Source organism: Scardinius erythrophthalmus (genome assembly GCF_964197995.2).
Source record: "Scardinius erythrophthalmus genome assembly, chromosome: 10".
In the NCBI taxonomy this organism is placed as follows: Eukaryota; Metazoa; Chordata; class Actinopteri; order Cypriniformes; family Leuciscidae; genus Scardinius; species Scardinius erythrophthalmus.
Window position 1 is genome coordinate 26,052,403 of NC_138230.1, and position 23,081 is coordinate 26,075,483.

Below are 23,081 nucleotides of genomic sequence, written 5' to 3' on the forward strand. Positions count from 1 at the left end.
TTTTCAGTAAGAATATATATTTCATAATTAAAACATTCAATTGATTAAATAAAAGAGAGACATATGATATTATCAAATAGGCCTATTTTAGTCAGAGAGGAAATCCCATAACTAATTTTATACAATCAGAAATACAAATCCCATCAACCTTTGCGACCAAGCCACCTCATTCAACCAATCAGCGATGAGCCCGTTCAACCAATCAGAGTTAGGTTTCGCTGTATAAAAGTTCGGGTCACATTCATAACTTCCTCTTTCGAACTGCTTTCTCAAAGAATGAAGGTGAGTTTTCTTCAACTATGTAGTACATTTCAATAGCTAGTTTTCAAATATAAATCGTTTGGTTGTTACAGCAATATTTTCTTTGTGAGTTCATCGTAGCATATTTTGGCGTTTAGTAGTAATCGGGATGTAGTGCATTACAGCGCGGTTAGGTTGTCTCAAATTAAGTAGTTTTACAATTTCGCGTTAATAAAGGTGAATTATTTGTAATCTCTAATGTTTTGAAAGTAACATTTTGGTTTTGTGGCTCAGTGCAACACTACTTGCAGAGTAGCTAGCAAATCGGCGCCATTTTAGGCTACCATCATATTTACCTTTCACGGCAACTTACCATTTTACGTATTACACGTTACTATTTATAGATCCATAGTTTGCTTGATTAAATATGTGGGTATTTATTTTTTTTATTATTTTTTTTTTTCAGGTGCTCGCTAAGATTGGAGTTTCGGTTCACCACGAGGTTCCACCGTACCCACTACTGCAGAGGTATTGATTCGAGTTTAACGTTAATATATTGTTGTACGCTACGTTAACTTATTTAGCGGTTAACGAATACTAATTAGTTTGAAATATTGGCTCTGGCATATTAAAATTTGGTGATTTAATGAAGTCGCTATTCACGGCCCTGATCGAAGCCGTTCCTGTTCATCTATAGCAGGCGCGGTCAAACAGGAGCCGATAGCAAAACTTTTACCGACGGTCGCTGAACAGTTAGCCTGTAGCTGTCCCAGCAACATTAAGGAAAAGGACAACCCTTACGAAAATCAACCATGGTTTTACTACAAAAAATATGGTTATTGTAGTTAAACCATGGTAACCACAAATTAACCATGGCTTTACTACACGAATAGTTTAATGGTATTAGTAAAACTGGTTCTACACACACATACAAAAAAACACGTTATTTTGTGTGTTCGTGGATGTCCTATTTTACATAGCCCTTCCTAACAGTTACTTTTTTTTTTTTTTTTCATGCAGGTTGGGTGGTGCAAAATAAGACTGTTCTCGGATGGATGAAGTGTCCTGCCATCATGCTCTTTGAGATGGGCTGAGTGAGCCTTCTGTAAAAGGTTGGTTTCTGTTTTAGGCTTTCTGTTTGTGTTGGCTATGATGACAAACTTGCCCTCTCTGAGAGAACAGCTCTATTATGAGAATCACATAAACGTTCTGAGCCAGCTTTAACTGTTCTAATTGCTCAGCGTTATAATCTAGTCCTCGTTTGGCTTTAACATTGTGTTTCTTCATCAGAAGGTGCAGTGCTGCCTGCAAGATGCCTGTTGTGGGTCCATGCGCTGGTAAGTTCATTGTCATTAATGTCTTTCTGCACGTTTTCTGATAATCGGTGCTCTTTGTGCACCCGGTTGTTCAAATTACGTGCTAAATTAATGGGGAGACTTTGACCACCTGTCTGCTAGTGTCTGTGTAGGTCACTCTACTGTCCAACATTCAGCATTAGCTGCTGAAGTTTTCTTGCATTTTGATTTGTGGCTTGTGTTAATGGTGCTTTTGTTCCCTCAAAGGTGCTGATTACCTGTGGTAACGGTGGTGCAAGTGCAGGTATGTTGCTATTGGCTTTTGATGGTGTAATTGATTCCTGATCAGTGATGATCACACTTTCGATGGTGACTGTTGGATGAAACTTACGGATATGGGTCTGAGATCAGTGCTTGTGAAAACTTTGTCTCTTTGGTGTGTGTTTATAGCTCATTGTATTGCCTGCTTCTCTCTTTAGGTGCTCTAAAGCTTTTGAGCAGTTGGTGGAAGTTCAAGTGTTTACATGTTTGGTCCAAGTCAAACCTAACCTTGAGTGCAAGTGCAGGTATGTTGCTATTGCTTTTGATGGTGTAATTGATTCCTGATCAATGATGATCACTTTTTGATGGTGACTGCTGGATGAAACTACGGAAATGGGTCTGAGATCAGTGCTTGTGAAAACTGTCTCTTTGGTGTATGTTATAGCTAATTGTTTTGCATGTTTCTCTTTAGGTTCTCAAGCTTTTGACCAGCAGGTGGAAGTTCAAGTTTTTACATGGGTGGTGCAAGTCCAACTTAATCTGAATGTAAATTGTATAAGACTTCTGTCTAATACATCTGTGGCTTTGACTTGTTTTAATAAACTAAAGCACTTGGTGCTATATTGGACAATTTTGGCTCTTGCAAAATGTTTCTAAGTGAGTGGTGTACGGAGCGAACAATTGTGTTTGAAGACATCAAATAGCCGCCCAGACATCTAGGCTAAAAGGTAATTTGGGCTGCAAGTGAATTTAAAGGACTAGTTCACTTCAGAATGAAATTCCTGATGTGACTAAACCCCACATCAAGTTCTTTGTCTTTTGTTCAAAGAAATTGGTGTGTGTTTCAGGATTTCTCCATGTAGTGGACTTAAAGGGTACAATGTTGAAGGTCTAAATTGATGCTTCAAAGGGCTCTACACAATTCCAGCTGAGGAATAAGGGTATTATCTAGCTAAACTAATATACTTAACCACAAATGCATGTGATGTGCAGAAAGGTCTAGGTTTGCTTTTGACTTAGTCTTTGCACATTTGCCTTGTAAACTGGGTTGGTACTTCTGCCTGTCATGTGACATTTCAACTTGATACATATGTGCAAAATGATCATTTGAAACTGCAATTTGGACTTTCAAACTTTCAAAAGTCCGCTATATGGCAATTTTTTTTTTTTTTTTTTTTTTGGACTGAAGGACATGAGCATCTTGGATGATGTGGGGAGTAAATTATCAATTTCTCAAGTGAACTAATCCTATAATAGATAGTTTAGAATAATAATCTAAACAACCCAAGTATAGACTAGTCATCAATTAAGATTTCAAGGTGGCTGGTTTCATTTCTTTGACGTTTTCACATTTGACTTTGCTTACACCAAGTTTTGGCTAAAACAATTCAAGGTTATTTTTGGTTAGAAGTCAGTTACTCCTAGTCAAACTATTGAATCTGTTAACCTAGACAGTGGAATGAATGCATTACTTTATTTACACTCTAGCAAAACATTACAAATCCGGTTACTGAAACTTGACAAACGTATAACCGTGTCACTTAACTATACATATTGAAAAGGTTTTTGTTTTTATTTATAAATGAACAAACGTTTAACAGCTGCCCAAAGAAAGTCATTTAATTGGCATGATTACATGCACAAACAAGGAAAAAAGGACAGCTTAAACAAAACTGCTGATCATGTATCCTCAGTCCATTCCATTGACTGTTAAAACTGGACAATTTAAAACCACATCAGCACACATTTTCATTCTCACAAAGCAGGCCCAGCAATCATGCTGTTTACAGATAAGATCGCATGTAACATGTTCCATTAAAAGTAATGGTTTCATTCCTGAGCAATTGAACATAGTTTAAAATCTGCAACCTCTGAGTCTGGAGAACTGCTGTCACTTCGGTCACTGTATGTGTCTCTGTGAATAGAAAACAACTATAATTTAGTATCATGCAAAGCTTGTCAAATAGCTGCTGTTATAATAGATAATGATCTACAGCTTCGAGTATGAGGTCTCTTTTCCAGTGACAGAACCCAGCTTTTAATTGATAAATTTTGGGATGACATTGGGTTAAATTTAGTTGCTTAGGGAACGTCATACCGTGGCGACAACCGACAACCTTTCTGGAGATAACCCGGAAGCCTTCCAGCAGCGGCCAACAGTAGGCCAAAGTATGGTGGAGATGGTTTTATCGGTCTGGATGTGAATTCTGGGTGATACTGGACACCAACAAAATACGGGTGATCTGAAAAAAAAAAAAAGTAGTGTCAAAATGATCAATTCTGTGGACAAAAAAATTGAGGGTCTATGGGCAGTCTCTGGCATGCTGTCGATTACTGCAGAAATGTAAATCACACTTCTGTTGATGTGCTTGTTTCAATTGTAAAAATTGCATTTTAGTGCTGGTACCACTGCTCTAGATGAATGAACATAATGCTTTAAAAATCTCTTAAAAACGGTTCCTGTTTTTTGGTATTCTTGTGGAGAAAATTACTGGTCATGACAGGAGTTGAATATAACATTAGCCGCGTCTCCACTGTCACTTCCGGGGGCTTGATCAGGCCTCAGTAGGGGCTTCCTCTGGGCCAACGGCCAGGGTTTTTTGGCCACGAATACCTTGGTCCAAAGTGGACCAGCTCAGGCTTGAGGATTGGTTACGAACAAAGGCCAGTTTATCAGTCTGGAGACGGGAGCCCCGCGGATTATTCCATATACCAGCATTAAAGACTTTTAAAATCATTTTAGCTCAAAACTCACTTTCAGACAGCAGCAAGTGTTTGAAAACACTGTACAAGGCAGAAATATTTGCGATGCAAAAGACTGTGCGCTAACCATTACCATAGTAAACATGGTAAATATGACCACTTGAAAAAAATCAGACAAATCATATAGGCTATCACAATCGTGTATTTATTTTATCTGTCAGTACGTCTCGTCTCTTTATACCAGACTGATATCCATATTTAACTCTGCATATGTCCTAAAACAAAGCAACTCCGGTTTTACGGGAGCTTCCTCTGTTTCTCTGACTGAAAATATAAGCTCCTCAGGTTGTATTTTTGGTGGCATATTCCTTCTAAATGTGATGTAAACATACTGTGCTGGGACTACAAATAGCTAAAAATAAACAGACGTGACTGAATAAGTATGCGTGTCCTCTTTCTTTTGTGAAATAATGGTAAACCACTTTATTGCTGTGACTAATGTGCAATCTTAACACAAATGAATTCATTATGATCAATGTATTGCTTCTTATTGTAAACGTGGTAAAACATCGATTGTTTTGGTTTTAAATCCTTAAGTAAACAACAAAAACAGCCCGACGGTGGAAACGCAGTTTTGTTTTGGGCTCGGTGCTACGGGTCCGAGGCTATTAGTCCAGCCCGCCCGTTGAAAGCCAAGGCTCGCAATGGCCCGACAGTGGAAAAGCAGCTAATGTTAATAAGGTTGTTCATACTTTCAGTTTAGTTCTAATTGTTCTTTTAGTTTCGAACAAAAAAAAGAAAATGATAGTCCTGGTTCGCTTTAAATTCACACTGCCATTTTAAAACACCAAACCTAAAAATACAAAACATAACATTTCGAATCATCTTAGTATGCTTGAGAATTTGTCTTGTGTTCTTTTACATACCATCCAGCTCTATGACCTCCATTCTCTCTCCCTCCACATCCTGACCCACAAAATGGAAGCCCTTGTCCTCAAAATGCTGCTTCAGCTCTGGGTTCACCTGCTCAGACAGAAGGAATAATACTGGGCTCATGCATGCTACTACACCTAAGTATATTACAAATTATTTGTACCTTTATTGGGTATGTTTACATACACTAAGTTTTGTCAATTAGAATCCGGTCCGTACCCTAAACATTGCAATCAGGTTTATGTTTACATGTGCATTACAAGATTTCTGAACAAAACTTAAGCGCATACACAATGTTAAGTTGCCACCTTCAGAACTGGAGAAAGCCGTTGCGATGATAATGTCACCGGATCTACATTGAGTTTAATTGCTGCTTTTACCTTGAAATATTTAAAAAGAAAGCTGACGTGTCAGAAAAGCTTTTTTTTTGCAAACATTCAATTTCATTCACTGACCAGTTTGTAAGACATGAGATGTAAATGGACATGTTTAAAGGGGTGGTATAATGCCCTTTTCACAAGATGTAAAATATATCTATGATGTCCCCAGAGTGTGTGTGTGAAGTTTTAGTGCAAAATACCCCACAGATATTTTTATATAGCAAGTTAAAGTTGTCACTTTTTGAGGGTTTGCGAAAACACACCGTTTTGTGCCTGGCCCTTTAACTGCAAATGAGCTGCTGCAGAGGGCGGGGTTTCAAGAACTTGTGTCAGTTAGCAGCTGCTATTACCTCACGCAGACACACTAAAATGACAGAAACTGTTCTGCCTTTAATGTTAAACGGAGTCAGATAAGGATGGAGAGACTCGAGAAGAAGTGACAACATGTAGAATGCAACAGGACGTCTCTGAATGGTTAGTTGATGAATTTATGTTGCTGATGTGGAGTTAACTATCTTCAATTAAGATATTCTGTCATGATAAATCTATAAATCACTCATATATGAACTGTTGTGAGATGCACACAGAGTGACTTTCTATTGCATGTGAAAAGATGGATGCTAAAGTTTGAGCTGACTCACAAATGTACTCTTATACAACAACGTTCCCTCTTCTCAACATGGACTGCGTGTTCCCGGGGGCGGGGTTTATGTCAATTCTAGGGTTAGTGATGTCACTAACCCAAGAGGAATGTCATGTAGTCCCAACCAGCCGTGGGGGGCCAAGATGGCGTTCATCTGTGCAGACACGTTTTGAGCGTGTCCGTCAGGCAACTAAGAGATTAACATGAAACTACTTCAAAAAACCCCGATAAATTTGATTGATTATTAGTTTAGTTGTTCTTCTATTGTGTGGTGTGTCAGGCCCATATGGGTAAGAAAAGAAACAGAGATAAGACTCAGGTTAATACAGACATGACGAGTGACAAATGCAAAAGTGTCGACGAGATGGACACAGAAGAAGAATTTGCGACACCTTTTCCATGCACTCCGAGTAAAAGTCCACCGGGAAAAAAGGGGAAATTAAAGATGAACATTGACGAGAAAATTGATTCACTCATTAATGCTGTCGCTGAACTTACATCGAAGTGTGACGGCACATTTCAGAGAGTTGAGTCCATGGAGAAGGTCTTGGAAAGTACGGCTTCTTCTATTACCTCTCTTTCTACCACCGTAAGTGATCTGTTACGTGAGAGCATGTCCCAAAGAGAAGATTCTGAAACTCGAAAAAAATGTTGCTGCATTGCAGCAAGAAAATAAGCAATTGAAGGAGGTGTGTATGGGGAGGCAGAACTACAAAAGAAGATGGGATCTCAGGATTTACGGGGTAAAGGAAAGTAATCCGAACAAGGAGAGTAACACACGAGATATTGTTATCAAGATCCTCTCCAAAGTGTCTCCAAAGATCGCGCACAAACTTCCAGATGTCGTGGATTCGGTTCATAGACTGGGACAGGGAAGAGGTGATGGTCGCCCCAGAGTGATAATTATTCAGTTCGCCATGCGTCTTTATCGAGATACAGTGTGGAGAGATGCCAAAGACAACCACTATCTGAAGGAAAACGGGCTACAAATCAAAGAAGATCTGTCTTCGAAGAACGAGCCGCAAGGAAAAAAGCATGGCCACTGGTGAAACGTGCGAGAGAAGAGGGTAAGAAGGCCGGCTTTCGAGGAGGATTTGCCTATATTGAAGGGGTGTGCGCATCAGTGTTCCTGACATTACCTGAGCAGATGGTGGCCGTCAGCAGTTATGGATACATATCGGGGTCAACTCAAGTGTTGTGATTGACGTAATGTTTCATGCTTTCTCAGCTTTCACTTTCTCCAAAGGTACTTGTTCTATAGCCTACTGGTTAATTAGTTAATTTTTGCAATGGCTGATTACACGTTTGGTAAGTTCAAATTAATTTCTTTAAATGTTCGAGGCATTCGTGACGCTGTTAAAAGAAAAGCTATATTTCTTTTTGGAAGACATACAGAAGCTCAAATACTTTTTTTTTTTTCAAGAGACTCATTCTTGTGACTCTGATTCAAATTTTTGGAAAACCCAATGGGGAGATTATGAAATTTTTAGTCATGGATCCAATCACTCAGCAGGTGTCGCAATTTTCTTTAACAAATTCAAAGGCAATGTTTTAGAGTCTATTCGTTCAGATAATGGAAGATGGATTATATTGACTGTTAAACTGGACAATTCCACTTTAATAATTTGCAATGTCTATGGATTTAATACTCGAGTACACAATTTAGAAATGTTTAAAAAGATTTGTGATACAATAACAGGTTTAAAGAAGAAGTATAAGGATGGATATGTAATTATTGGTGGTGATTTCAATGATGCTCCAGACGATTCTGTTGATCGCTTTCCACCCAAACATAGTTCACGAATTTCAGATTTATTTGATTTTATAACTGACATATTACAAGTTTCTGATGTGTGGAGATATTTGAATCCAAATTGTTGTGACTATACTTGGAATAATAGCACTTTTTCTTTAAAATCAAGAATAGATAACTGGTTGATTTCTTATGACTTAATCAGCTATGTTTCAGAAACAAAAATTAGTTGTGCCCCTCTATCAGATCACAAATTGATATCAATATTTTTTGATGGGTGTAAGAGTAGTATTATTCGTGGATACTGGAAATTTAACAACAGTCTACTTTCTGACAATTGTTTTGTGGAACAAGTTAAATTGATAGCAAATATTTTTGAAAATAATAATTTAAATTTTGTCCAAAAGTGGGAGTTATTTAAGTTTAAAGTCAGGGTAATTGCTATGAGAAGAGGTAAAGAATTAAAGGAAAATAAACTTAGGAAGATTACAGAGATAACAGAGCAACTTAATATTTTAATTAAACAAAATACTCTATCCGAAGATGACAAGTCTAAATTATATCTTCTTAATTTAGAAATAGATAATCTATATATAGAATTAGCTAAAGGTGCTTATGTGAGATCAAGAGCCAAATGGTTTGAGGAAGGGGAAAGAAATACTAGTTATTTCTTTTCTCTTGAAAAAAGAAACCATACAAGAAACTCTATTTCATCTTTGACTATAAATGAAAGAATCTCTAATAATCCTTCAGATATAGCATCTTTTGTGTATTCCTTTTATGAAAAATTTTATACTTCCCATTCTGACAATGAAAAAATAAGCACTTATATAAAAACAGTTAAACATTTTGTTCCAACAGTTTCTAATGATTATAGTGAATACTGAGATCTCTAAAGCTCTTTTTTCAATGAAAAAAAGAAAATCCCCTGGACCAGAGGGGTTAACTGTTGAATTTTATTGTGCCTTTTGGGATCTGATAGAAAACCCTTTATTCAGCACGTATAAAGAATGTTTAGAACAGAAGGAAATGAGCACAACAATGAAACAAGGTATTATCAGTTTAATTCCAAAACCAGACAAAGACCCCTTGATCATTGACAACTGGAGACCAATAACATTATTGAACATTGATTATAAAATTTTAGCCTTAGTTTATGCTACTAGATTAAAGAGTGGTTTAAATAAAATAATTGGAGAATCTCAAACTGGTTTTATGGCAAAGCGTCATATTAGTTCAAATATTAGGCTTATTTTGGACCTGTTAGATTATAACCAATTTGTTAATTCAGATGCACTCATTTTATTCTTTGACTTTTACAAGGCGTTTGACACAATTGATCACCAATTTTTATTACAAAGTTTACATACATTTGGTTTTGGAAATAAATTCATTCAGACTGTTAAAATGTTTTACAAAGGCATTTAAATAGTTCCGTTATATTACAGAACAATACTTCTAGAAGATTCTCCATCAACAGAGGAGTGAGGCAGGGTTGCCCAATTTCCCCATTTTTGTTTTTAATTGTTGTGGAACTATTAGCGATTAGTATAATTAAAAATCCAAATTTACATGGTATAACATTATTTAATAAAGAAATAAAAATATCACGATTGGCTGATGATACAACTTTATTTCTAAAAGATAAGACTCAAATTAAGAATGCAATCGAATTGGTTCAAACTTTTTTTGATGCCTCGGGTCTCCAGTTAAATATTACAAAATGTGAAATTCTCCCAGTGCATGATTCTTCTGAACATTCAATGTTTAACATTCCAGTGAAAGAATATGTTAAATATTTAGGAATTTACATATCTAAAAAATTGACAGTTAGACAGCATATCAATTTTAATAACAAAATTAAAAAAACAAAAATGATTTTTGACAATTGGTTAAGAAGGGATTTATCTATTTTAGGCAGAATCTTGTTAACAAAAGTTGAAGGTTTATCCAGATTAATTTTTCCTGGGCTGTCTTTATTTGTTCAAGATTCTACTGGTAAAGAAATTAATAGATTATTAGTTGATTTTTGCTGGGAAAATAAGCACCACCATCTTAAAAAAACTTTATTGGTTGGAAAGAAATCTGAAGGAGGTTTTGAAATGCTGGATTATGTAGACATGAACAATACTTTTAAGATCAATTGGATCAAAAAGTGTGTTATTGATACTGATTCAATTTGGTCTTTTATTCCACATAATATTTTTAAGAGGGTCGGTGGTCTTAAATTTCTTTTAAGTTGCAATTATGTACCATCTAAATTACCTATAAAACTGTCTAAATTCCATGAGCAAGCACTCTTGGCCTGGAAATTGTGCTTTGTGCATAATTTTTCTCCTCACAGAATGAAAATATGGAACAACGAATTGATTACAGTTAAAGGCAAGAGTTTATTTTTTGAGAAATGGTTGGATCACGGGTTAATATATTTAAGTGATTTATTTGATTCATCTTTTAAAATTCACTCTTATAATTCTTTTTTGTCCAAATTCAATTTTCCTATAAAATTTAAAGAATTTTCTGTAGTAATTAAAGCTATTCCCTCTGGGCTTATTAATTTAATGTGCAGCCACCTGACTTATTATAAAGTTGAAAATAAAGATTACGATCTCCTTAATGGTAAATATATTTTTGATAAAAAATGTACTAACAAAGATATAAGACAAGTATTTAACGAACAAAAGAGAGTTACTCCAAGAGGGAAATTTTACTGGAATTCCATTTTAAGTGATGTTAATTGGAGGAAAGCATGGCTGCTCCCTTACAATTTTTGTATTTCTAACAAAGTAAAAGAAATTCACCTGAAGATCTTACACAAAATATATCCAACTAATATGTGGCTTTCTAATTTTATGGATATTGGGAAAGAATGTTCCTTTTGTAACAATTGTGAGGAGTCTTTAAACCATCTGTTTGCTGATTGCCACAGTGTAAAGTCATTTTGGAAAGATTGTTTTTTTGCTTTTTCAGTTAAAATTAATCTAACGATAACACTGAATGTGAAAGAAATTATTTGCTATTTTGAGAATGATGATAAAAATATTCACAATTTTGTAAATTTTATCATCTTGAATGGCAAATTTTTCATTCATAAATGTAGATTGTCAAAATCTCTTCCTTTATACAAGGTTTTCTCTAACGAACTCACTCTGTTAATGAAGTCTCTTAAAATTGTAAACAATTCAAAAGCTATGTCTATTGTAAGATATTATGAATCTGTATTTGGCGTCTTGTGAATGTCTCTCTTTTTTTTTTTTTCTCTAGTCATCTTTGGAGTTTGTTACTTATGCCTGTTTTTTCTGTAATGTTATTTACATGTTCTAATAAAAAAAAAAAAAAAAAAGATTGCAAAAGTGAAAAAACAAAACAAAAAAAAAGTCCCAACCAGCCGTTTGTTGTAGTCCTTTTCTTTAAAAGCAAATATCTTCCTTTGCTCTGAACTTTGAGCATTGTAACTTTGCAGATGTTGTTTATGCTCAAACAGCAACATTACTCACTAACTAAAGTTAGAAAAGTGAAATCACACTCAACCACCCCTTTAAATGTATGTTAACACACATCATGTCAATGCGCCTGGAAAATCAAGCATTTACATGCTTTTTTTTCCCGTCGATGGGATAATTTCAGGTTTACATCACCCCTTTTAAATCGGATTGAGCTCAGTTGGACTGATTGAGGTGTTCAGCCTTTTCAGTGTGATTGAGCTACTGATGGAGAAAAGGCTGTTATATACCAAGCAAAATGCCTCACGGGAACTAAGAGATGATGCAAACCCATCAGATGATATACTGAAACTGACTCAATTTTGAACTGATTCACAGAAATAAACCAACTATATCTGCCATATCTAACAACATATTTGAAGCAGAAGAGAAAAAAAATCATATTGCATTAAAGGAACACCACAGTTTTTTTATATTAAACTGTGTTATTCCCTTAACTAAGACGAATTGATACATACCTCTCTCGTCTCAGTGCGTGCACTCAATCGCTCTGAAGCGTGGCGTCACTTTGATAGCCCAGTTCATTCATTAGGTACCAAACAGAGATGAAGCTATAAGCGACCAAACACCTCCACGTTTTCCCTATTTAAATACAGTTACACGAGTAGTTACACGACCAAGTATGGTGACACAAAATAAAACGTGGCGCTTTTCTAAGCGGGTAAAAAGGATAACTATAATGTATGGCGGAATAGCACTTGGGACTCGGGAGCACTTCGACTCGGCGCAGTAAAAATCCTCTCTCCCTCTCACTTCTGTCATTAGAACCAACGTGACTTTTTACTGCGCAGAGTCAAAGTGCTCCCGAGTCCCAAGTGCTATTCCGTCATAACTACTCGTGTAACTGTATTTAAATAGGGAAAACGAGGAGGTGTCTGGTCGTTTCTAACTTCATCTCTGTTTGGATCCTAATGAATGAACTGGGCTAAGCTAAGTGCTATCAAAGTGTCGCCGCGCGCCAGAGCGATTGAGTGCACGCACTGAGACGAGAGAGGTATGCATCAACTCGTCTTAGTTAAGGGAATAACAGTTTAATTATGAAAAAACGTTGGAGTGTTCCTTTAGGCAAAAAAAAAAAATCAGTCTTAATGTACGAAAGGAAGGAAGGACTGTGAAATTGTCAAACAGTCAAATAAAAAGCACATTAAAATTTTAAGAGTGCTTAATTTATAGCACAAGCAAAATCATGACAGATTCAGTGTGAATACTCCCATAGTCCTATATTCACTATTACAGTGTACAACCACCTAATTTTTTTTTTTTTGTCTTTAAAGTAGAGATTACGTACCTCAAAGCGATGTCTGTGTCTTTCCTCTACATAATCTACGTCTCCGTAAAGTTTTCCTGTGAGAGATAAATCATGCATTTAAACTAGTTCTCTATTAATTCATCAATATGGCATTACAGTTAGTGAAATGCACTTACTAAGTATGCTGTTTTTGGTTTTGAAAATAGTTCGCCGTTTCCCCAACCGCATAGTTCCACCCATTTGCCCTGGATTGTGCTCTGGCATGTCAATAACCTGTGAGATGACCAATTAAAAACATTACAGTTATATCTGCTCTACTGTTTCTAATCCAAAATGAACCAGAAATCCACATTTACTCACAACAGGATATTTTGTTTCTGGGTCAAATTCCGTGGAGTTAGCATCTAGGTAAACCAGAAGAGTCACACATTATTCAACATGGCTTAGTAAATGGAGTCATGAGTACAACATTCTTTTGTGAAGGAAGAACTTACCTGTCCAATCCAACATGTTCCTAGCAAATTCACACACAGCTAGCTGCATCCCCAAACACACACCTGAACGATGAATAGTACAGATGGGTTACATTCACAGCCGCTCCAGGACATTGGAGTTAAAATCCATTTTTAAAGTCCTACCCAGAAAAGGCTTCTTCTGTTTCCTGGCCCAGTTGATGGCTTGAATCTTGCCTTCTGTCCCTCGTACTCCAAAACCCCCCGGAACTAAAATACCACTGATGGCATGAAAGACAGCGGCAAAAATATTAACAAAACTACATCAGGATAGCTAGGAAAATCAAGTTCTTTAACCGTGTTAACGTCATCTTACTAAGCAGAATAGATGTGATTGATGTTAAAATGTGTAAAATCAGCCATGTAAATGCAGTCATTGTATTTGGAAGCATTACTCACTCCGCACTGCAGAGTTTCTGCCAGGCCTCATGGTACTTCACCGGCTCTTCCTGTAATGTACTGGGCTCCAAATCTGCAGAGTCAACATACTAGAGAAAGAAGCAAGAAGAAGAGAAAGATGTATTGATTCAATTGTATATTCAGAATTTAAAAAAACTATTCTTTAAAAGGTTGAATTAGTAGTTACCCGTGTGCTAAACCAATTGCAATAGGCCAGGTTTCACCCACCTTAACCTCTAGTTTGTGGCTGATGGCGAGAGCGGAGTGCTCCAAGGCTTTGATCACAGAGGCATACGAGTCTGAGAACTTGGTGTACTTCCCCACCAGAGCAATGGAGCAATGCTCTAATAGCCTGTCCGATCTACCATACAAACACAATGCAGACAACATTAAAATAAGCCTTTGTTGGTCTTTTTTGCCCTCATCATGATATGAAAGATCGCAAAAGAAGATAATCTTAGCCTACATGATCCAATATGGCGTAATATCAATTTATGAACTGAAACTGATCCTGAAAGTTTTAAATGTGTTCTAACCTGTCTGACATCTCTTTCCACTGTGCAAGCATCTTCCTGGGTCTGGTTTCAATGGGCAGGTCTAGTCTTCGGCAAAAGTAACCCACAACACCCTGGTTTTCTAAGAGCAGCGGCACTCTATAGATGGACGATACATCATGTACGCAGATCACCTATAGAGAAGACCAACTGAGATTATTGAGTTTCATTCACTAAGCTTACATACTCACAACCTTATGCATGAAATTTGCACAACAAATCATGATTACTCAATGACTTTCGTACTTAAATAAATGGGAATTAGGCCTGTCACGATAACAAATTTTGCTGGACGATAAATTGTCCAAGAAATTATCGCGATAAACGATAATATTGCCGTTCTGAGACCATTTTCATTTAATATAATTATAATGGCATAATAATGCAGGTACACCTTTTCAACGATCTATAAACTTTTATTTCTAAAGAATATTAAACATTGAAAACGGAAAACATTTTAAATATCCAAAAAAATGAACAAAAACAATGAAAGCAATGGACTCTTAGTGTCTGTTAACAAAATAAATGTCTGTTAATAAATAAAATGGATGTAAACAAAATTGCACTTCAAAAAATATTAAACATTAGGCTTTAGACATTAGGCTTAAATAGTGATACATTCCATAACAGGCAAAACTGACAGTTAGGACCTTTGTAAACAAACAAAAAAAAAAGCCTCAACAAGCCATATCGCACAATTTTGCACTGTTACTCCTGTTACTTTGTCCTCCTGTTACTTTGTCAAGTGATTGTGTACTGTCGGGAAGACGGAGACGCACTTTATTGCGTGTATGATACGCACTGAAAATACTTGGTTAGGATTAGGGGTGAGGAGTGCGTGCGTATTACACGCCATAAAGAGCGTATCATATGCACGCAAAAACTAGTTTTGGCGTATAAATGGCACGAGAAATAACATTCGTGCCGTGGTATAGATACGCATTTTCATGTGATAGGGCTCGCTGTCGCAACTCACAACTAGCGTCTTCTCTCTCTCCCGGCAGTAGCCGCAAACACTCCCGCCGGCGCTTTCCCATACAAAGACCATGTGACTGAGCGCCGCGGCGCCGCCTTCTCACACAAAGACCATGCAACTGACAACAAGAGGGTTCACTCCTCCTATACGCTAAAGAACCGAGCGAGAGTGGTCATCCAGTCTCTTTGGTAGAGAGAGAGAGAGAGAGACGAGGAAAACAAACAAGCATGCAAATGGAATTATCGCGGCCGGAAAAATTATCGAGCTCATTTTTTTTATCGTGCGATTAATCGACTTATCGACTATCGCGACAGGCCTAATGGGAATGCATCACCACATGTTGTTTAGGAGGGTTTCAAGAAAAATCCTCCTCACTCTAGCATATTCAAGTGTCAGACATGACTGGAACTTCAAAAGGGACCGGATTCTATGGTCAGATGAAACAAAAAGGGCTTTTTGGCAGCAAACCCACCAGATGTGTTTGGTGCAAACAGGGATAAAAAGTACCCCATGCCTACGGTTAAATATACTGCTGGATCTTTTATGTTGTGGGCCTATTTTTTTTGCTGGAGGTCCTGGACATCTTGTTCAGATACATGGTATTATGGATTCTAGCAAATACCAATAGATAAAAAAAAATCTAAACCTGTCTGCCTCTGCTAGAAATCTTATAATGGGCCGTGGTTGGATCTTCCATCAGGACAACGGTCCAAAAAAACCCCCATCAAAATCAACACAAAAATGGGTAAATGAGGACAAAATGACCGTCCCAGTCCCCTAAACTGAACCCTATAGAAAATGAGTGGGGTGAACTGAACAGAAAAAGCACCAACATTAACTTGTGAATCTGAAGGATCTGGAGAGATTCTGTATGGAGGAATGGTCTCTGATCTCTTGTCAGTTATTCTCCAAACTCATCAGGCATTATAGAAGAAAACTCAGAGCTGTTTTCTTGGCAAAAGGAGGTTGCAAAAAGTATTTATTAACAGGGAGCCAATAATTATGGCCAGCGTGTTTTGGAGAAAAGTATTTATTTCATAATGTGATTTACTCCCCACTTTCAATTCTTTTACTTCAATGAAAGGTTTGATTTTTGCAAATTTTTTGAATGAAAGATCAAAAGGATAAACAATGCAGGTTTATTTTTGATCATATTTACCAGGGGTGCCAGTAATTCTGACCACAACTGTATATGGACATGTTTTGGGTGTGTTTTATCCAAATTACTAACCTCGAGCGCATGGTTCGTATACTACAAACTTGTTAACATTAGAACGAGGTTAAGAACCAATTCATGTGCATACGCACATGTTGTTAATTAGGCAGGAATTTTCTTGAGCAGTTCTCCTGTACCTATAAATTATGAGACTCATTGTCCTCGAGACCTATTTTAAATCAGCTTCAACAAAAAGCAGCGTTTTACACGTTTTCGATAATCATGTTTAAAGGGATACTCCACCGTCTTTTCATATTAAACTATGTTATTCCCTTAACTAAGACGAGTTGATACATACCTCTCTCGTCTCAGTGCGTGCACTCAATCGCTCTGGCGCGCGGCGAAACTTTGTTCACTCAGTTCATTCAATATGGGCCAAGCAGAGAAGCTACCAAACACCTCCACGTTTTCCCTATTTAAACACAGCCCATATTGAATGAACTGAGTGAACAAAGTTTTGCCGCGCGCCAGAGCGATTGAGTGCACGCACTGAGACGAGAGAGGTATGTATCAACTCGTCTTAGTTAAGGGAATAACATAGTTTAATATGAAAAGACGGTGGAGTATCCCTTTAATAAACTGTTATGACATTATGGGTGGTTTTCCGTTCTGCGTGATCCAGACTAACCTGTTCAGGTTCCACGTGACAGAACATGGATATCTTCTCTTTAACAGAGTTTTCAAGTGGAGTGGAGCATCGGCACATTATCTGCAACAGCAAAAATAAAAGAACACTCAAAACTCTCGTTCAAAAAATTTTACATACGCGTGCTCTATGAAACTTGACTCACCAGGTCAGGTGACAGTCCAAGTCCTCTGAGCTCTCTCACACTGTTCTGAGTGGGTTTGGTCTTCTGCTCTCCTGTAGCGCTGGGCTGGACATCACGATCGAGACACTATGTCATTCACATTTCCAGGGCATGCGTACATGTAATGTGATATGGTCTATAATGCACTGTTCTGTGCACGCTGATGTAAATGCGCACAACTCCTCACCTGTGGTACCAGACTGACGTGAATATTACAGAAATTCTCTCTCTTCACTTTAAACTGGAACTGTCTGAAGGCCTCGATGAAAGGCATGCTCTCTATGTCTCCGACTGTACCACCCAACTGCAAAAAGACGTACAAAACTTCAGTCATCAGAAACCTGTTAAACTTATATTTTAGAGCTGTTACTAACGATTATTTTGGTAAACGAGTAACCAGTGGATTATTTTGACAAGTAATCAGATATTTTTTGTGGTAATAAAAAAATAGACCTAAGCTAAAAAAAAAAAAAACATATAATAACAATGAGCCAATAATATTTGGTTCATCATATGCAAGTTATTATACGGTTTTATAGAACAACACTTAAAATACATAATATACATGATATAAACAAACATATTATGTACATTATGCTTTATAACAAATTCCAGCAGAAGGCACCAATGGCCTGGTGTTGTTACACGCAGATTAAATCCTTGTTTAATATTGGAGAAACAACATTTAATTAAAATGTTTGCTTAACATTTAGCCACAACTTTATGACAGAAATCCTACAGCCACTTTTCTTGAACGGTGAACAGTTCACATTTTCTATAAGAAGAATATGTGGATATCAAAACATGCAAATTCAGAGCAAGGGTTTAAACTTTTATTTTGAAATCGTGATAAACATTTCACATATTTAGAAACATTGATATATTCTCCTATGTTGGGGTAGGTTTATATATGATTTACCTTACAAATCTGATGAAATGGAGCACATTGCTTTACCAGATGAATGTTATAAGCAAACCAAACTCACAGCATATGCAGAGATGGAGTTTGAGACGTGTTCTAAGCATGTTAATGATAACGGTTCACGTGAAGCAGCATTTACTGTGAACGGAGCCGCTCTGAGACGCATGTAATTCATTTCAAAGGCTGCGATTCAATTAAATAAATATATGCCCTGTGTGTTTAATAATGCGGTTCATGGTTTTTCGTCTGTGAAATGCGCCACTTCCGGTATTTTGCTGGTTACTCGACACGGGTAAATTGCAATCGAGGCAATTGCAATTTTTTTTTTTTATCGACTACTCTAATTTAATCTAGGAATTGTCACAGCCCTAAAATATTTACTTTATCTTTACTCACCTCAATGACGCAAACCTGGGGCTCAACATCATCAACATCTACAGGAACTTTAGCTTGACGCATCACCCACTCCTGAATAGCATCAGTTATGTGTGGCACCACTGGAACAAATGATTATATAATGAAACATATGGAGAACATAGACAAACACAGCATGCTTAAAGCCCATTTAGACGACTGTTCTATACATGTTAAGATCTACAGACAGTATGCGACATGCTGTTAATTGCCACAGAAAATCATTTTTACAGTTTCTCAGTTTGAAAAACTGCACTTACAATGAAAGTCTATGGGACAAGGAATGCCCTTGAATAAAACTTGAAATTGTTTGTTTTGCAAGTACAGCCACAAGACGTGGGTTATAGTTACTAAGAAATATATGCAAAAACGTTTCAGTTTCTTTATTGTTAAATCACAGAACAGTGTTGACAATACATTTCTGCGCTACTGAATGTTTCTATGTGCGAGCTACTGTCTGAATGTGTGTGGGTTATAATGCAGCAGCGCATTAGTTTAAAACGGCGATTAACATACGTGTACAATAAGCTTTATTAAACGTGCATTCACCCAATCAATTCTGAGCATCCAGATGGTATACATTTATTTGTCATTTTAACTGCTGGAAACAGAGTGAAAAAGTGGACTTCAAAGATTTCTTATCAGCGACTAGTCGACGTCAAGCTTAAAGCGTCATGGCAGAGCATTAAAGTCGACTAGTCTGTGCAACCCCTATTACACACATTAATATAACACCCCCTTCTCACCCTGTACGGTTTTGCCCAGGTAATCTCCTCTGCGCTCTTTGTTGATGACTGACTGGTAGATTTTTCCTGTGGTCAGGTTGTTGTCTTTGGTAAGCCTGATGTCCAGAAAACGTTCATAGTTCCCCAGATCCAAATCAACCTCTCCCCCATCATCTAAAACAAACACCTCGCCTACAAAAAACAAAACGAATTTTTATACAGACCAAGGAGTTATATGATTATCGTCCATATAAATAATAAAGATGCTTTATAACAGTTACACCTAATGATCATTTTTTACATTTTCTGTTTTTTTTTGTTTCTTTAAATTCTTTTATGGAAAGTTTTAAAGGGTTAGTTCCCCCAAAAATGAAAATTCTGTCAGTAATTACTCACCCTCATGTTGTTCCAACCGCGTAAGACCTTCGTTCATCTTCGGAACACAAATTAAGATATTTTTGATGAAATCTGAGCCATGTCTCACTCCTCCATAGGCTGCTATGTGACCGAAACTTGCTGGCCCAGAAAAGTTATTAAAAAGATCGTTAATATAGTCCAAGGAACTCCAGTGGCTCAATCTTAAGTTTATCAAGCGACGATAATACTTTTTGTGCGCAAAAACAAACAAAAATAACGACTTTATTCCACTATTCATTTCCTTCTCTCTGGGCCTCGTAGTGTTTTTGCGCTGCGCGTCTGTGTTGCACGTCATCACGCATCACACACATGACCGGCGTCGGCCAATAGTGAGCCTACGTGGTGACGTGTAACACAGACGCGCTGCGCAAAAACACTACGCGAACCAACTAGAGGTCCAGAGAGAAGGAAATGAATAGTGGAATAAAGTCGTTATTTTTGTTTGTTTTTGCGCACAAAAAGTATTCTCGTCGCTTGATATACTTAAGATTGAGCTACTGGAGTCACTTGGACTATATTAACGATCTCTTTAATAACTTTTCTGGGCCAGCAAGTTTCGGTCACATAGCAGCCTATGGAGGAGTGAGACATGGCTCAGATTTCATCAAAAATATCTTAATTTGTGTTCCGAAGATGAACGAAGGTCTTACGCAGTTGGAACAACATGAGGGTGAGTAATTACTGACAGAATTTTCATTTTTGGGTGAACTAACCCTTTAATGGTCAAGATATGATTTACATGTACTGTAACATTTAATTGTAAAAGTCTTAGAAGTGGAAGGAGCTTTTACGATGAGTTGTGTGAGATTACCGTGCTCATATGGCGAGAAGGTTCCTGCATCTATGTTGATATACGGGTCGATCTTGATGGCTGTGACATGCAGGCCGCAGGACTTGAGAATCGTGCCCACACTGCTGGCTATAATGCCTTTCCCAATGCCGGAGATCACACCACCCGTCACCAGAATATACTTCATACTGCTAATCATCTGCTGGATAAATGAAAAGAAATGATAGGATATGATTAATCTGACAGGAGAGAAAAAATAAATAAAAAAATAACATACTGTGATCATAAAACCAAACTGCAGAATTTAAAGTAACATTGATTTTATTGTTTCTTGTTCAAATAAAAATCACAATCATTTAATGAAGATCAATTTCTAAAAATAATCTTATCTTACAAAGCCAAATCCCATCTCATGATGAGCAAACACTTCACAGTTATGACACCAACATTATCAATTCTCTGAAGAAACAAACAGGCTTAATTGTGAAACACTTTGCATAGATATCAAATCAATGATCTATGGTTTCTTCACAGAACATCGTATCATTAATCATCAAACATTAACAACATTGCAGATACACAAATAAATATATGTCTTAAGCTTTCTGTGAATAAGTCACTGCAATCCAGCTGATCATTTACATGATGTTGTGGACATGAGGAAGATTTGGGGACCAAAATGTTTGAGGAACCAAAAGTTTGCGCCACAATGCCATAGTTACTTACTATAGTCACTGCTTGAAATATAAATAATGACCCATTTTAATTATTGTAATACGGTTTCTGAATCTTCCGATGTCGTTTTATTGATTAACTATTTGATGGCAGTGTTCGTACTAACCTGAAGCTAACACATTTTAAAAACAGCAGTAACTGTGGTAGTAACTCAGAATACCAATTATAGGAATTTCGCTTCTCAAATCTCAAATGTATAACTTAACTGGTAAAGTTAGGCTATTAAAATTCAGCCATCATTTATCATAATTCATGATGTATGCATGTACCATGTGCTAACAATAGGACCACGAGTTTGTTACACATCTGTAAAGGCAACAACCCCAATTGCTATAATTGAATAAAAAACAAGTTCACATCATTGTATTATATAGTTTATATACGGTGTTGTGTTGTCACTAGGTGTGTCCTATGGATATGATCCACATAAATTACTTCGCTTTCCACAGCAAAGCTAAGAAACGTATAACTTACCAAATTATTTCAAGATGCGTTGTTTGGATACTTGATGTAAAATAACTTGACTGGTTTCATGCGACAGATCTTCAACGATCTCTGCAGAACAATAGCCGTTGTTGTAAAGCGATAATAAACGTGTTCACAACACACTCAACACAGTGCTCATCTACACGTGCTGCTCAGTGCTTAACCTCAGTAGGGGAAATCTACGGCAAACCGGAGCGCGTTTCGTAAATGCAGAGAGCTTTGTTAGAAGCCCGAGTTGCGAAATCATGATGAATATGAATTCATTTACGCACTGTGACGTTTAAAGAATAGGCGTAACTGATTGGTTGGAAAGGCACACCCGCCAATGTTTCCATGCAAATTTGCAAATTTAACTTATGCACAAAATTGTTGGCTAGAATAAAGCATTTGCGAATAAAGCATCGTTTTGTGTTCAAAGGAATAATAAAAATAACTAGAATACATTTCCTGAAGAAAATGTGAGTGGTGCTTGCAAAACTTGGCACTCGGTGCCAGGGTACGTGTTGTATGATTGCGTACGAGTCTCAATGTTGTGGAGCTGAAATATGGTTTCTATATGTTGTTATATGATTGCTAAGTGGCTCTAAATGGTTGCTAGGGTATGGTTACACAGTTACCATGGTGATATTTACAGACTGGTTTCCCAACCGAAACAAACGAGCCCACCTCCATGTTTCTCAATATGCGTTCTTCAGCGATCTTGTGTCCTTGTGTTCTCGTTTTACGTCATCATAACCGTCGAAGTTCAGACCTACAGTCTATGGTTCAGACCGCTTTGTCCATATTTTTTACAGTCTATGGTTCAGACCCAATTCTCAAGAACGCAAGTACAGAGGACGCATGAAAGAACCCGGATGTGTTCTTGATACCGAGGATGCATCGAATGCAGACTTGAGCTAGTACTCGCCTGGTGTCCCAGAAGTCATTGCGGCCGGTTCCGAGTTCGTTCTTCCAAGGAAGCTTGGCAAGACCGGTCTCCACGAGAACACAAGTCCGTTCTCTGCGTTCTTGGAATTGAGAAACAGCCCATGTCTATACAATGTTCTGGTGCTGAGATATAGCTTATTCATGTGTTTGTACGGTTGCTAGGGTACTCTTTAAGGTTACTAGGGTTTGCTTATATAGTTTATGGGTTGATATTTAACGACTGTTTGCCAGTCTGAGTC

General features: G+C 37.3%; 1 protein-coding gene and 1 long non-coding RNA gene across 3 annotated transcripts; one reads left to right on the forward strand and one right to left on the reverse strand.

The window, feature by feature from the left end:
- The first annotated feature begins 204 nt into the window (after positions 1-204).
- LOC308697874 lies at positions 205-2,425 on the forward strand. Its single transcript, XR_014031003.1, has 7 exons — positions 205-282; positions 707-768; positions 1,261-1,352; positions 1,531-1,577; positions 1,803-1,839; positions 2,015-2,101; positions 2,269-2,425. It is a non-coding gene; the product is annotated as an uncharacterized lncRNA (long non-coding RNA).
- Positions 2,426-3,165: 740 nt separating this feature from the next.
- Positions 3,166-22,142, reverse strand: ctps1a (CTP synthase 1a). Of its 2 annotated transcripts, none has more exons than XM_081377530.1 (18): positions 21,904-22,142; positions 20,716-20,896; positions 19,509-19,679; positions 18,745-18,845; positions 17,614-17,730; positions 17,409-17,492; positions 17,246-17,326; positions 14,408-14,559; positions 14,100-14,232; positions 13,872-13,960; positions 13,599-13,693; positions 13,455-13,517; positions 13,321-13,364; positions 13,137-13,233; positions 13,000-13,055; positions 5,426-5,522; positions 3,895-4,039; positions 3,166-3,711 (listed from the first exon to the last, which is right to left on the reverse strand). In XM_081377530.1, exons 2-18 carry the CDS (start codon positions 20,891-20,893, stop codon positions 3,627-3,629), a joined length of 1,788 nt encoding a protein of 595 aa, XP_081233656.1. In that variant the 5' UTR covers positions 20,894-20,896; positions 21,904-22,142; the 3' UTR covers positions 3,166-3,626. The 2 variants fall into 2 exon arrangements, with proteins under 2 accessions (XP_081233656.1, XP_081233657.1); XM_081377531.1 differs by having other exon boundaries at positions 3,221-3,711; positions 20,716-20,893; positions 21,904-22,056.
- Positions 22,143-23,081: the final 939 nt, after the last annotated feature.

What these genes read in the sequence shown, in the direction of transcription:
- ctps1a (XM_081377530.1), bottom strand. Translation starts at nt 20,893, where the DNA reads ATGATTAGCAGTATGAAGTATATTCTGGTGACGGGTGGTGTGATCTCC. An exon ending in AACCAAAAACAGCATACTTA is followed by an intron (nt 13,056 to 13,136) that starts GTAAGTGCATTT and finishes TATCTCTCACAG; the next exon opens with GAAAACTTTACGGAGACGTA. An exon ending in GGAGGTCATAGAGCTGGATG is followed by an intron (nt 4,040 to 5,425) that starts GTATGTAAAAGA and finishes TTTTTTTTTCAG; the next exon opens with ATCACCCGTATTTTGTTGGT.